The sequence below is a fragment of the Catharus ustulatus genome, chromosome 1, assembly GCF_009819885.2.
Source record: "Catharus ustulatus isolate bCatUst1 chromosome 1, bCatUst1.pri.v2, whole genome shotgun sequence".
Taxonomy (NCBI): domain Eukaryota; kingdom Metazoa; phylum Chordata; class Aves; order Passeriformes; family Turdidae; genus Catharus; species Catharus ustulatus.
Genome location: NC_046221.1, coordinates 25,754,608 through 25,769,254, shown reverse-complemented (window position 1 = coordinate 25,769,254; position 14,647 = coordinate 25,754,608). Strand labels below are relative to the sequence as shown.

The 14,647-nt window shown below is 39.2% G+C and overlaps 1 protein-coding gene across 7 annotated transcripts in view; it reads right to left on the bottom strand.

The window, feature by feature from the left end:
• DYNC1I1 (dynein cytoplasmic 1 intermediate chain 1) overlaps positions 1-14,647 on the bottom strand; it is a 186,583-nt gene that overhangs the window by 154,628 nt on the left and 17,308 nt on the right. For 3 of the 7 annotated variants that reach the window (XM_033052408.2, XM_033052435.2, XM_033052418.2), the window contains exons 3-4: positions 12,988-13,102; positions 10,284-10,425 (exon numbers count right to left, since the gene is read on the bottom strand). In XM_033052408.2, coding sequence (XP_032908299.1) covers positions 10,284-10,425; positions 12,988-13,102 — 257 coding nt within the window. The remainder of the gene's footprint in view (positions 1-10,283; positions 10,426-12,987; positions 13,103-14,647) is intronic. The other 4 variants (XM_033052451.1, XM_033052428.2, XM_033052442.2 and 1 more) reach the window with 2 other exon arrangements.

Below are 14,647 nucleotides of genomic sequence, written 5' to 3'. Positions count from 1 at the left end.
ATTTACACTTCCAAGCAGGCAGACACCTCTGACTTCCAGTCTTCACCAATAAAAAGAGCAACTCTGACCTCCCTGACAGCACAGCACTATCTTTTAGCTTCCTGGCAACCATAAGAGCCCTTTTCAGAATAGCATGAATTTAAAATACTCTTTTTTTTGGAAGGTATATTTAAGAAAAATCACAAACAAATAATATTTTAAATATATGTATACTTCAAAATTCTTCTTGAATCAAGGCTATGTTGCACAACAGATTTAATAGTTTTCAAAAACCATTTGACTTTTAAATCAGGATGAGCAATTCTGGCAAGCCTGCAATGATAAGGACATATCACAGGACCAACATCTTGCTGATTCCCATTTCACAGAATTCCACCAATTAAACCAGAAATTTAATTCATCTAATCTGCTGAATTTATCTGCTATATTGAAAGCCTGTCCTTTGACTCAGGTCTGCACTACAGATCTCCTGGTAATATTATACTCACACCTTATATTCTATAGCTACAGAAATCTTAGTCTGCAAATTTATGCTGGTTTATCAGGAGGGTCACTGTGGGCAGCAGGCTGGATCTGTGAGGACAGAAGGTCAAATAGAAGTGACACAGATTTACTCTGAGTGCCAGATACCAAAATAGTAATTTTGAACGTGCAGTAATAAAAAGCAGGTTTGGGAGCAAGGCACAAGTTGTTTTATTCCCTTAGCAAACCCTAACAATTCTTTTTTCAAACATTATTTTTGTCTTGGTTTTCATATCAAGAGTAATTCTGAGCAGCAAAACACAACTCAAATGATCAAAAATGTAAAGAAAGAACTTGGCAGGAGAAGTTTTGTATGTTATCAGCTTGTGCAAATGCTTGAAAGGAACTGCAGTGCTCACATTAGGAGTCTTTGATCCAGACTCCATGGATATGCATATGAGGAAAGTTTTCTCATAAAGTTTGGGGCTTTGGGTACAGTTGCATAAAAGACAAAATCATATTTAATAGTCAAATCTTGGAAAGGCAGTCCATAACCTTTCAGAGGATTCAAAGAGGTAACACGAAGGTTGGAACCTACAATTTTTAGGTCTGGTATTTTTCAGGTAAAGAAGGTGGTGAAAGATTTCAGCAAATCTAAAATCCAGTAACTACTACATGGAAGAAGAGTTAGTGTTTCCCTTCCTTTACACAATTTATTTTGTGGTAGAAAAAGTAAAATCATTCGAAAAGGGGATGAGATTTTTTGCTACAATTAAGGTTGAAACAAGAACTCACTGTATGAGAGTTATCAAAAATGTTTCACATTAACAGTTAAAATGTCAAAAGTTCTCATGACCCAATGATCTGACTTTTAAGAGACCAGCTCAGAAATTATTTTTGTAGTCTGAACTATTAAAGTAAATAAATACATAAAAAACTTATGAATCAAAATCAGTACTAAATGGAAAACCATTCATTTTCATAGGTTCTTCTTATGGAAAATTTTATATGGCCTACTTAGACTGTTTCAAAACTCCTTGGGGAAAAAATAAAAATTAAAAAAATAGCAATATCTTGCCAGGGGCAGCAATTCCCACTTTACATATTTTAAGAAAAATCCTAAAAATTGCATTACCAAAATAGTTACTCATTGATTTTTTTAATTTTTCCAAATAAAACATAAAATTGTGAATGGAAATTTCCTAAGGTCTTTTTAATAGGCTAGAGAAGGAAAAAACATCAATATTCACAAACCGTACCAGTTTAACTATGTTAAATTGTTTAATATAGAAGGTGATCTTACACAATTTAATTAAATCAAGATGAAATTCAGTGCAAGAGAACTGTTAAGCTGAGCTGGCCTTAGCAAGTAAGTTGCTTTGTTTTAAGAGGATTAGAGTTTTAGTCCCTAAAATCATCTGATTGTCTGACTAAATATATTATGATATGCCTGTAAATAACTAAAGAGAACTAACTGTAGCTGGGCTGATAACCTAAATGGTTAAGTGGGGCTTTATACATTAATATTATTTTCTTCTGGATGCAGCTGGGGCTCAGGTTTCCAAGGCATTTTATAAGCACCCTGGGAATGACAATCTTTCCTTCTCCTTTGATTTATAGCATGGAGATGTTTGCTAATGAGAAAAATAATCAAAGATCTGGAGGACTGAATTCTATCAATCCTTTAGGAAGGAAAGCATGAAAATCCTTAATGATGCCAGAGGCTCACATGCTAAAAGGATTGCAGATGATTCTAATTAATATGGACCATTCAGACTTTGTAACTGGCACACACTGAAAACACTCCCTACTTTCTAGGTCAGATATACAGACACTTGAAAGCAACTGCCAAATATCAGTCCCTAAGGTGTCTGCTTCTGTTTATGGGCTAAAAAAACCCAACAAACTACCAAAAAAACTGGCAGGGAGACGCTTTAGATATCTAGGGTTGAATATTAATTGAATGTAAAGGAGAACGATTGTGGTTCTTCTTGTGCAGGGAGAAAAAGAGGGAAAACAATGTAAGAAATCTGCCAGCCTTGCATCCTAATCTATGCAGAGCAAGCCATGATGTGCAAACAGCCCAACACAGCCCCCATTGCTATCCTGCAAACAGGCTGATGGTGGAAGTGTGAGAGATTGCAGCATTGCTTTAAAAAGCAGCAGAATTCCTAGGCCAAAGACAGCAGAGACAGCCAGGGATCCCCCAGGCAAGGGGAGGATGCTGACACTGTCACTGCTTCACAGAAGCCATCACCATTCAGGTCAAGAAGGCTTAAGGCGTGATTTGGCCTCTAAGTCTGCTGGAAACTGTAAAATGAAACGCGTGCCAAGCAGTTCTGACAATGGAGTTGTGGTAAATTAAATGGAAGAAAATGTAACAGCTGGGTGTTATTAATTTCTGTCCTACCATGTAATGGTGCACACCCCATACTAAGCCTAAAGCCACCAAAACAGAGTGGCAACACAACATCCCAGAGGGTATCCTGTTTATCTCTAGCCACCAAGCAGAAAACTTCTCTTGACTCTGCACTGTGAAAGGCTACACAACAGTCCCTAGGGGTACAATTCTTCTTTGTCTGAATAAAACACCATGCAAGCAAAGTTTGCCATGAAGTAGTTATTTTCCCTCAGCCTTTCCTGTAACTCCCTTAGAATCTTTACATTGTTCTGTACTTCCCTTTGGCTCAGCCCATTTATAAAATAAGTATGCCACTAAAGCAGCCATTTAGAAAGCATTTTGTAAGTATAAATCGATCTTACAAAAAAGCACCATAAAGAAAAGAATCCACCACTAATAACTGTTACAGCTGCTGCTCCTGAGGCAATACATCACAGGCCCACTTGTCCTGGAAAAAGTGAAGAAGGATCCCTGTCATTTCTGAATATGGTAGCACAATGAAATGCTGCTAATTCAATGCTGAGTGGCAGTGATGAAACAGCATCATTGCACAGAACCTGTCAAATGCATTTACTTAATGATAAAGTAGCTAAGCCCGAGGCAACACAGTTCTGTTGGCAGTGGTTTTAGCAGATCTTACAGAAACATGGTTTTGCTAATGTCTGTGAGAGATGTTTTCTGCAGCTAAGGAGAAGATAGGAAATACGCTGTATGGACTATTAGAGGTCATCTCCTACAATAACCCAGCCTTCCTTTACAAATGGAATAGAACCAAAATCTACCTTCCTTTGCCTTCTCTATCTGTCTAACTAAACAGCAAAGTAGACACTTAAAAGGGAGAACGCCATTCTGATACCCTTTCTTCAGCTTGTTGATGCCTTATATTACTGTTCTAGGTAAGAAGCTGAGTTGCCAAGTCTCATTTTTCAGGAATAAAGGACAGAACCCAAACACTTTGATAACATGTAGATGTACTCATGAGAGATCATTGAACAAAAAGTATCTTTCTGATTTTAAATATTATGTAGTAAGAACACATTGCAGTAGAGATACCTTTTTTATTTTTTGACTGACAGGGAGCAAGATTAAATACAAAACTGTAAAATAATGACATGCTTTGACTCATTTGGTGCCCAGCTACTCCAGAGCGCTCTCTTGCCTTTTGATTGTGTATCTGAAAAGCATAAAATGTTTATGTTTGACAGTCAGACATGAAGTAATGTGGGATTAACACGAGACTGATGTGTGTGTTTAGATGCTGCATTATAAATCAGAACACCTATTATTTATACAAAAATGAGTAAACAATATGCTGCGGAGAAAAAGGACTGGAATCGTATCCGTTTCTTCCTGCACTAGGCCAGTACAATCTGGCAGTGAACACCAACACATTGAAAGAAAACATATCCCAGTGTATACTTTTTATAACAAAATGGATCAAAGTGGCCATGGTAGATGGAAGGAACACAGGATCACATCTGATGAAAACATACACAAATGCAGACTAATACTGTCAGCAAACTTCCAAACAGAATGAGAGAGAAGAAGACGTGCTCCCAACTCTGTATCAGTAAGGACATCCAACCTGATGTGACAGCTGCTGCTGTATTCTGAAATACAACTGGGAACATTCAGAGGTCACAGTGACTGCAAGAGGAACTGATGTAGTGGACAAAAAAACCATGCCATGTGCCAAAGCCAAAGGCGATACTGCACCTCAGAGAAAAGTGCTCCAGCATTGCAGACAGCTGTTCTATTTCTAGGACTGCTCATTTAATGTATTTTATGCAGAATTTAAAAACTAATGATGATGAAATAATCAGGATACCAGAGTGATCTAACTTCTCCAGCATATTACTGCTACAAAATCTCTTTGAGAAATCCAGTTTCCCTTTTTTTGTTTTCTTTGCTATCTAATGCAATGCTCAAACTCATTCTCATAGGAATTTTCATTAAATATTTAGAGCTTCATCCAAAGAAGGGCTAACCCTGCTTTGCTGCAAGTACACTTCATCCACTGAAGGAAGTTAATCAATTTCAGTACATAAAACTTATAACAAAACCTGTGATATCAAAGGAACAACAACATAGATCAGGTAGGAACCATTTAATCCAAGTACTACATTGTACTCTAATCCAAATAAGAATAATAATTACAGAATGAGTAGCAGTAGCCAAACAAATCCACATCACAGTCCAATGGGCCATGAGAGAAATAGTACAAAATAATCCAGCTTACATTATTTTACAGCAGATAAAACATCATTTTGAAATAACCATCCTCTGAAACAAGGCACCAGAAGATTAATGTCTTTGTCTTTATGTGAGCCCACAGAATAATCAGGTACCCAAACTTATGCACAGCAAAATACACAAGTTAGAAAGTAAAACAGCACAGCTAAAATTCTTGCAGAAAGAAGGGCAACCATTAACCTGTTATACATCCAAGACAGCTGAGCCGGGTGCAGTTCACTGAGCAGATGGAAGGTAGGAAACCTTACACCCAGCCTAATGGGATTCTCATGTTCCCCAACGCACAGCAGGAAGTGCTGCACACATGGAACTCCACAGGACACATACACACACACACACACACAGTTCACAATAAATGAGATGCTACTCACAAACCTAACACCATATAGGATAGTGAAGCTAGCTGAGAACATGTCGGATGTTCCGAGCAATGAAGATAGGAGCAGTGAAGGATACAGGGCAAAATGGGCCACAGAGATAGCTCACACCTTGGTCCCCAAATGGAACTCCTCCCAGCATGCCACATGGCAGGTGAACACAGCCCTGTAGGTAACACAGGACACACACCAAGGCAGGTTGGTGTGAGCCCTGAAAGCTGCCCAGCCACAGAAGCACCTCCTGCCAGCACAGGTGTAATTCTGCTGTCTTATGTTGGGTTGACATACAAAGTGCAGATGGACCCTACCTGAGACAGGATATAAGGTCTTTCCAGGGAGCTGCTCAGCCCACAAAACCGTACACTGCACTGCCTGGCTCTGAGGTGCTGTACAAGGTTTATCCTTGTGCACTTCCTCAAACAACACAAACCCAAAATTCATGGTTGTTACTCCAGCAAAGACAAGATTTACGAATGCCGAAGCTATGCTGAGTAGCAGAACATACCTCTCCATGGGCACGTTTCATGGTGGTTCAATTATATTAGTTAGCATCTTCTCTAGCACGCTAGAGTAGCAAAAGTTCAGAGTATCCACCAGGGAGATGCATATAGTTATTACAAAGGAGTTTTATATTAATAGAGGCAAATTTGTGTTTCACACTATGCTACAGCACAGGACCTCTCAGCAAATGCCTTTACCTCAGCCTTTTTCTTCACATGCATTCAAATCTACATTGAAGCTGTGCATGTCTGTGCATGTATAAGCTGACAATCTGCAAAGGGGAATCATCAAAATGCTTACAAAATACTAGACAAAGCAAGACACTTATCCTGAAAGATCCAAGCATACTCTCTTCCAAGGAGAAGCTCCATGCAACCCTGCAATACTGTCTTATGGAAGATGAGTCACGTCTGAATACATCATATAAGAAAGCTCTGTGAACCAATGACCCATCTATTCAGCCATGGGTATCTGCTCAGGCTGTGCAATTTTTCCATCCTATCTGTGTAGCACAAGCATCACAGGCATCCAAAAAAGCCAAGTGAGATGTGCAAAGCAATGTGGAGACACATCAGTCACTCTCCAAGCAACAATTGGGCTCCAGTGAATTGTTCAGTGTAGCCTGGTAACTAAGAGCAGCACCAGAATCAAAGTGTAACACGCTTTTGCCTATACAGATATGATACCCAAGACCGCAAAAAAACCAAAAAAAATTGGCTCTTATGTCCAACTGAAAGCATTCAGTCAGCAGTTTCTAAGACAGTTATCCATCTAACATCTGCTTATTCTTACAGTTTCTGCTGTCATGGCTCAGAGGGAGGCTGGAATGTTGCTCAAACCTGATGTTTTCCCCAGTGAAAATGTTCTGACAAATAGCAAAATGGTACTAAATATTAAGCAGCAAAGAAAACCCCATAGAAACCCAGGATGCAGAGGACAGAAATGCTTCCACGATTTAGTGCTATTACAAAGTCTGCCCCATCTCTTCTCCTAACACACTGAATGGCATCAGAGGAAAAGATAACACTGCTCTGGCTATTGTGCTGGAAATAATAGACAATGGTCCTGGAGGGTAGCAGCACTACTAGTCTGTAGGTTGCATGGCAGAAGGGACTACTGTGACCATGCAGCTTTTCTTCCTGTGCAACAAAAGGGCTGTACAACTTTTATGAATGAGTTATTGTTTGACCTATTATCTGCCTGTTTGCCAGGCACATTATCCTGGACAAGCAATGGCCAGTGATAGAAGATCCCGCAGCGTCTTTAGGCAAATTGTTTTAGCAATTTGTCTGACTATTGATTTTTTTTTTAATGTTATCTATTTCTCCAACTTCAATACCAAGCACTTTGCTGGTTTCATCTTTTCTGCTGGAGGAGCCTGCTGCTTCTATGTAACTATTACACTTGGTGAGCAAGTTACCAGTCAGTTTTCATCTTGCAAAGTAAGACCGAGTTTTATGGTTCCAGGACTACAACTGTCTAACAGTGTTCAAACTCTCCAGTTTATCAATTTTCTCTCCTGAAAAGCAGATGTCATAAACCTGTGTTTCTGGCTGAACTACATTCACTTTTATATAAGAAATCACAGATGCTTGCTGATCAAAGCATATCTCAAGTACACTTGGTGATATTGGGACCAATACATTAACTCTGACAACTCCCAGAAGTACCAACAACTCAAAGAAGTATGAACACAACCTAGTTCTGTACCAGAATCTGTTCCCTCTTATGGGAACATATGAAGATCTCCGCATTCTTCAAAGCTTTCAACAGAGCCTCTCTCCTGTAATGAGCTGCAATCTGTGACTTCACAGCTTTTTGGGGTCTTTGGGGTTTTTTTGGTTTTTTGTGTTTTTTGTGGTTTTGGTTTTGGTTTTTGGGGTGGTTTTTTTGGGGTTTTTTTTGTTTGCTTTTTTTTTTTAAATATCCATCATCTTCCTCCAGGGAACTCTTCAGCAATGAGTAATCAGACTGCCAGCAGGATTTCTGCCAGGCTATGTGAGCTCGTCATTTCTGCAGCATTAGCAGCAGCAACAGTGGACAAGCTGTGATCACTGAGATTGGGGCATTAGCAGCTTTGAAACTAATCTGTTCTCCTCTAAAGCTTGAGCTCAGTCTAGTAGAGAAAAGGGAAAGATCTAACAAGCATGATGGCATAACAGGGGATCTAGCAGAAGTGCCCCCTCTATCACAGAAAGTGAAATGGAAGAATAAAATGAAGCAGGATAACCTTGTTTATAGAGATACACAGGCAATAATTTATGCAGTACTCAAAATCTGTTAGATGCATGGTCTGGGCACCTCAGAGAAAACAGCTGAGGTGATTTCATCCTGTTTACCCACTGTGATGACAGTTCTACCAACATCTTCCTCGTCAAGTCTGACCACTCTATCACACACGCAGGCTTGAGTGCACCTGTTCACACAAACACTGAGCGCATCTATCTGCACCCAGTGACACTAATTCTACTAATTGCCACTCAGTGCTATCCACTGGTTACAGACATTCCCCAGAGCCTGGAGCAGCCATTATCTTATTTCCATTACCACAAACCAATCACTTCAGGCAAACAGCTGCAAGCGGCTTTCCTGGCACACAGCACAGCCCTTTCAGTACCTGAGAATATGCCAAGCAAACTGGGACACTACAAGCAAGGTATTAGGATTCCCAGTGAATTCCTAGTATGGCTAAAAGAAGCCGGAAAATGGATCCAAAATGAAAGGCCACAATACAGAATGTCATGAGCTCAGAAGAAGGGGACAAGCTCCATTCTCCTCTGAAAGGACACGTGGTCATGTGCTTTCATTGCTCGTTGCTGACAGAGAGCCAAAGTGCTAGCGTGGGTAACAGCCAAATAAATTCTTCCAAGAGCCTTTTTTCACCTTAATGGTAAAAAAGTTACACCACTGAGATTCAGAGGAAAAGCAGGAATTTAGAAGTCTCCACCCAGCTTTGTCAGAGTTTCACGCAGGACTGTAGTAAATAGCTTCATCCTGAACAGCAGGCTACACTTTGCTTGAAAATTATTTTTGTTCTATTCAAAGTACTTTGACTTGCTGAAACCTACTGCGTTTACTTACAAAGGCAGAATTGCACTGTTTTCTGTGTCTTAAACTGCTACATCTTACAGGCTAGGGCTTTTCACTTAACAACTTCCATTTCTTCTAGAGGGTAAAGCTGGGAGCAGGGCTGAGCTGATTTGAAAGCAGCTGTGCAGCATCCACATCACAAGGGACAGTGTCTGCATCCGGCTGAAGGGGACACAATATACTCTCTGCTTATGGAAGTGTGGTTTTTCTAAGCAGAAGTCTGGCATGGCGTGAAATCTGGTGACCTGAAGCTCTGTCACATTGCAGTTTATGTCTGGAGAGGTATGATATGATGTCTGCTGAGCACTGTTAACTACAGAAAGCAATCACTGTGCTTTCAAGCACATTAGCAGAGTCTTGGCTCACAAACTTGGATGAGCTGGCAGCTCAGCTCCATGTTGAATTAATGTGATACAAAAAGAGCTATTAGGATCCACCTTTTAAATTTCTCAAAATATACAGCATAACTGCTTACTTGAACATAACCTTCTTTACCAGCAGCATACTCACATTCTTCTTTCTTTTCTATTCTGGAGAAGGAATTTTTTTTGGGATTGCCACTTCATTTTTTATTTCCCTCATGGAAACAAAAATAAGAAGATTACTCTTGTTTCCATCCCACACACACATTCCACTTTCCAACAACAATAGAGCTGCTTCCCTTCCATTCTGCATGACACTCTCCAATATCCAGAATTTCCAAGGCAGAATTGCCAGTGCGTCCTGGGATGTTTCAGCCTGTTCCTGTCCAAGCTCTTCTCTGCCACTGTCAGTGGCACACACTGCAATGACCAGTCACGGGAACCATGAGGAGGCATTCCAAGGGGACTGGTTGTGTGAACAAAGATAACTCAACATGAGTAACAGGTTCTACCCCACAGCACATCTCCCTTTTGCTCAGTGTATTTCCAAACAGCATGAGAGCTTCCTGTAGGCCATTTTAGAAATGTAAATTCAGATCCTGCTTCCACTAAAAGGTTTGGGGCTCAGAGCTTAAGATCCATTGGCAGCATGCATTTATTTGCCTCACATCTAAGACCACTCTTACTGGATAGTAACACCCAGTGGACAATGCAGAAATGAAAGCACACATTCAATACAGCATGTTCTTATTTACAGCACAAAAGGAAGAAATGGGGAAGTAAGAGCAGAGTGAAAAAACCTCACATTTATTCAAGTGTGTTAACTCTGTGTCTTACCTTCCTATGGGTCCCAGATCCCCTGAGTCCTGGCTGCCTGCGTCACTGGGTGTGCTCACTGATTTCGAAGAGGGAGACATAGGGGTTGGGACTAAATAATGAAAATAACAGGTATCCCATGTTAACACATGCAGCGACTGCACTGATGAAGAGCAGTGTCAGACAAATCAAAACCAATGGACCAAAATGATAGTGGATGAATGAGTAGGAGAGTTTGAAATGGTGAAAGCAAATAAGGAAGGAAAGAAAAAGAAAAGGAAGAGAGTCAAGTGAATTTTAAGTCTTCTGGAAGTGTTAAAACTGACATGTATTTAGACAGGACTGAAAGCCCAATGGGAATCTACAGCTAATCAGTGGAGAAGATACCTGTGGAAATAAAATAGCACTTTTTTTCTTGAGTCTGGTTTGAAGTTATTTGCAAAAGATTGTAAAGGTATGAAGAAATATCAGGAGTTTGTCTTGCCAAAAGAACTAAGTGAACTCTTCTGCTAAAGTCAAGTAGGCAACAGAACAAGCATACTTTTCAAATTCTGAATTTAAATCAAAAGCCAGTGTCTATTAGATATGCTCTAAGGCTGCAGTGTGGAAATGACATCAAAAAGAAAAGCTAAATAAGGAAATCCAGTTAAGTTAAAATCATTTCCCAAAGATGCTGAGAATACACATTCGTTTACGTGGTGATTGTTTTCTTAAGTAATGTAGGTCAAACAAAATTTCCATTTTGGGTGGGACATGATTTCAACCCTCAAGGAAAAGTTTCCCTTGGTTTAGACACTATTTGCCCAAGCTCTTGAAATGATTTTCTCTTTGCCTTGCCAGGGCTTTTGAAGCATATTTCATGCAAAGGCAGTTTTGTTTCCTGAAACAGGAAAGGAAGTTCATAGCTCAAGGTCAGCACAAGTTAAAGCTCTTCAGCAAAGAAATAATAAATAAAAGAGTAAAAATATCCTGATTTCTTTTAAAATGGTTTCTCAAAAATATTAAAAATTAAGAGATGGCTCCAGTCAAGATTTAAAGCAAGTACTCTTCAAAGCAGTCACACTGAATAAAACACAAAAAGAGGATTTAATGCAAAAGCAACGTTTCCATTTGGTTTAAATCATGTGCATTTCATTTTATATATTTAACAGAGTAAAACTTTAAAATACTTTGTTATGTTTTGCAACATATAATGACAGACCTGTCAAGAGATTCAGATTTTCCATGTGGTCAAACATTGAATGTAGATTCTCCCTAGAGACTGTCACAGAAATGACTGCAGCATGAAAAGTGAATTCATCTTCGTGACAGCCCTTTGGCAGGTTACAGGTATGTCTGGTTGTTTACATATTCCATATTCACAGTGAGACCTGGCATCGTGTGAAGGTGGAATTAAATCCTCCTTTGTATATCAATTGTGAGTGTATGTAAAGGGAACAAAAGAGAACAAAATACTATTTTTAACTAAAAGGAATCATCTTACACGTGAATTTTCATGTTCTTTTGACAGTATCAAGGACAAAAAATTTAATTAAGATAAAAACTGATAATTTGCAACATGAATCTATGTGTTTGGTCAATAAAATTATAAGGACACATATATTAATTCTTATAAAATAAGGAGTATTGGACCTTACTTTTGTATCATGATATAATTTTAAAAACATGTTTTATTATACATAAAAATAACCAGACAATTCTTCTGAGAAGTGGTGTCTAAAAGCTATAGTCATTCTACCATAACTTATAAAAATAGTAACTTTTCTCAATAAATGTTGGTTGATGCAAGTAGTTAATTCAAATTCCAATTCAAAATGTCATTACCTACTTGCATGTGCACCCTGGCATCTGTATTAGGTGCTTTCCTAAACCAAAACTTCTGTATTTTGTGAAATTTGAAGTCTCTCCTATATATTACTGGAAAGAATTAGGGGTAAAATCCTAGATTCAGTCACAATGAACTTAATGAAAAGGCTTGATAGCTCCAGAGAGGCCAAGATTTCAGCTAAAACAGGGAGAGTGATCCTGAATTTGAGGGAGAAGGGAAGGGGAAGGGGAATTGGAAGGGGAAGAGAATTTCTCACTTTAGGACATTCAATAAATGAGGCAGATCTTAATCAAGATAACCATATTCAAATACTCTATGTATTTTTAAACTGAGCACTTCAGGTTCTAGAACTGAAACATGAAAACCAAAAAAAGAGGTCAAGCAAATGAAACCAGAGTAAAAATCTACAATAGTGTCTGTTGATAAGCGTTTTTCTATTTGTGATTTGTTTTTTTTTTAAATTTTCCTTCTCTAGTTTCACTTAATTTTAAAAGAAACTCAGTGGGAGTTCCCACATGACAATGCTCCTCCTTCCTTATACGTGCTTAATTTTAATTTTTGAAAGAAAACTTGGGGCTAATGAAGTACATACAACACTTATATTTTTGTGTGAGAAGATAAAATAGTCCATCAGAAAAGAAATCACTGCTGGTATGCAAAACCAACCTGCATTATGTTCATAAAAACTTCTTGAAGAAATGAAACAGATGTTTTTGGCAATGACAAGTACTCAAAATGCCATGAGCTTGTATATGTGAATGGTATGGCAGGCATTCAAACAGAAGAGTTCACTTCACTAATACAGCCAAAAACCAAAAAAGCCAAGCATGCTTTAGTAGAAAGAAAGCATTAGTTGTGGCAGAGCTGAATGCTTTACAGTGTATTTCTCTTAAATACCTAGAGGTGGTTCTGGGGATATACCAATGCTCTGTAACAAAGCTTCTGTCTCTCTTCTTTTACGGTCTAGGTCAGAATCTTCCTGAGCTGGCTCCTTCTTCTGCTGTAGATCAGCCTGAGTTAAACCAGAAGAAAACAGAAAACTTTATTTCATACATAATCAGCTCTAGCAATTATATGTGTGGAAATATTTGTATGTACTACTGCTTATGTACAATTTGAAATTAATTTTGATAATTTTAGGTAATTTATAACAGATAATTTATACTGTATATATCAGTAGCAGTATTTTTCCCTAAATGGATGGTAAAGCTGGTCTTTGAAAGGATATTTGCAAGAATTTTTACAGGACAATGATGGAAATTTTCTAACTCTCACTCATGAGGTGTAACCTATACAACTAACACGAAAGCTGACCATAGTACAGCAGGTATCATTGACCTGAATAAAACTGGCCCTTTCCTACTTACTTCAGGATCAAGAATAAAATCTGACTGAATTTCAGTGATGTGGTTTAAGGTCGTGCATTTGGTCCCAAGCATTTGTTGGGAAAGCACTTGTTTCTCAATCACTTCAGTATCCAAGAGGTACAAAGGAAAGAACTGACATTTCTAAACTAGGACTTTGGCAGCCCTTGGCCTACTAAAAGTCCACAAGACCCTTCCCTCTCTGCTATCTCTACCTCCTCAGAGCTTCCACACTTTAGCCTTCTTCCACACTGATCTATGGGCATTCAAAAGCAGTAGGAGCACCTGCATTAACCAGAGTCCCACAGTGAGGTTGGCTGTTCTGCTCAAACCAGTGTTGGAAAAGAGGACTTGTACAGTTCCTCAGACTGGTGTTGATCTTGGTGCAGACACAACAGAAAACGTGGCAATTCAGAAGCATCCCCATGTTCTCCAGTTCGGAGACAGCCAGGAAACATTGATTTTATAGTCAAGGCCCAGGCATATTCCTGAGCTCAGCTCTTCCCATGAACTATCTCACAATAAGTAGGGTTGCAGACAGCTCTCCTGCACCAGTGTGAATGGCCAAGCACCTTTGTGAGAGCCAGCCTTCACTCCTGGACCCACCCAGCACCCCAGCACAGCCCGTTTACACAATTATGCACTGTAGCATCATCAGCGGACATGGTCTCGGAAATGGAAATGTTTCAACCACCACAAGTTCTCCACGAGGCATAAGTCAGTCAGGGGACAAAGAGAAAGGACCTAGCAGCTCCCTTGAGCCATTAGCTCAGCGTCCTTCCCTCTAGTTCTTCAGTAATGGACACTGAAAGCGTTACACTTAAAGATCTGCTCATGGAGCACTTCCCCAGCGAGTCTGGGAGCCTCACGGGGGCCTCCGCTGTAACTGTACAAATGTGGCTCAAATGAAAAAAGATTAAAAAGACAGCCAAAACTGGAATGCTGATTTCTTGGATCACATCACATTTCCACGGTAATTCCATGAAATTCATGTACAATATTAAAGTGTCAGTTTAAAAGGAAACCAGTTATTAGTAAAGGATAACAGGTGCTTTAAACTATAGTAAGTGTTGACATTTGAAGGAAAGGAAGCATAATCACTTAATGCTTCTCTGACTTTGCATGAAAATGAATATCCACTCCCTGTCAATTCTCACCTCTATTCCACTAAGTGACTGAATAAAAAGAAGTAC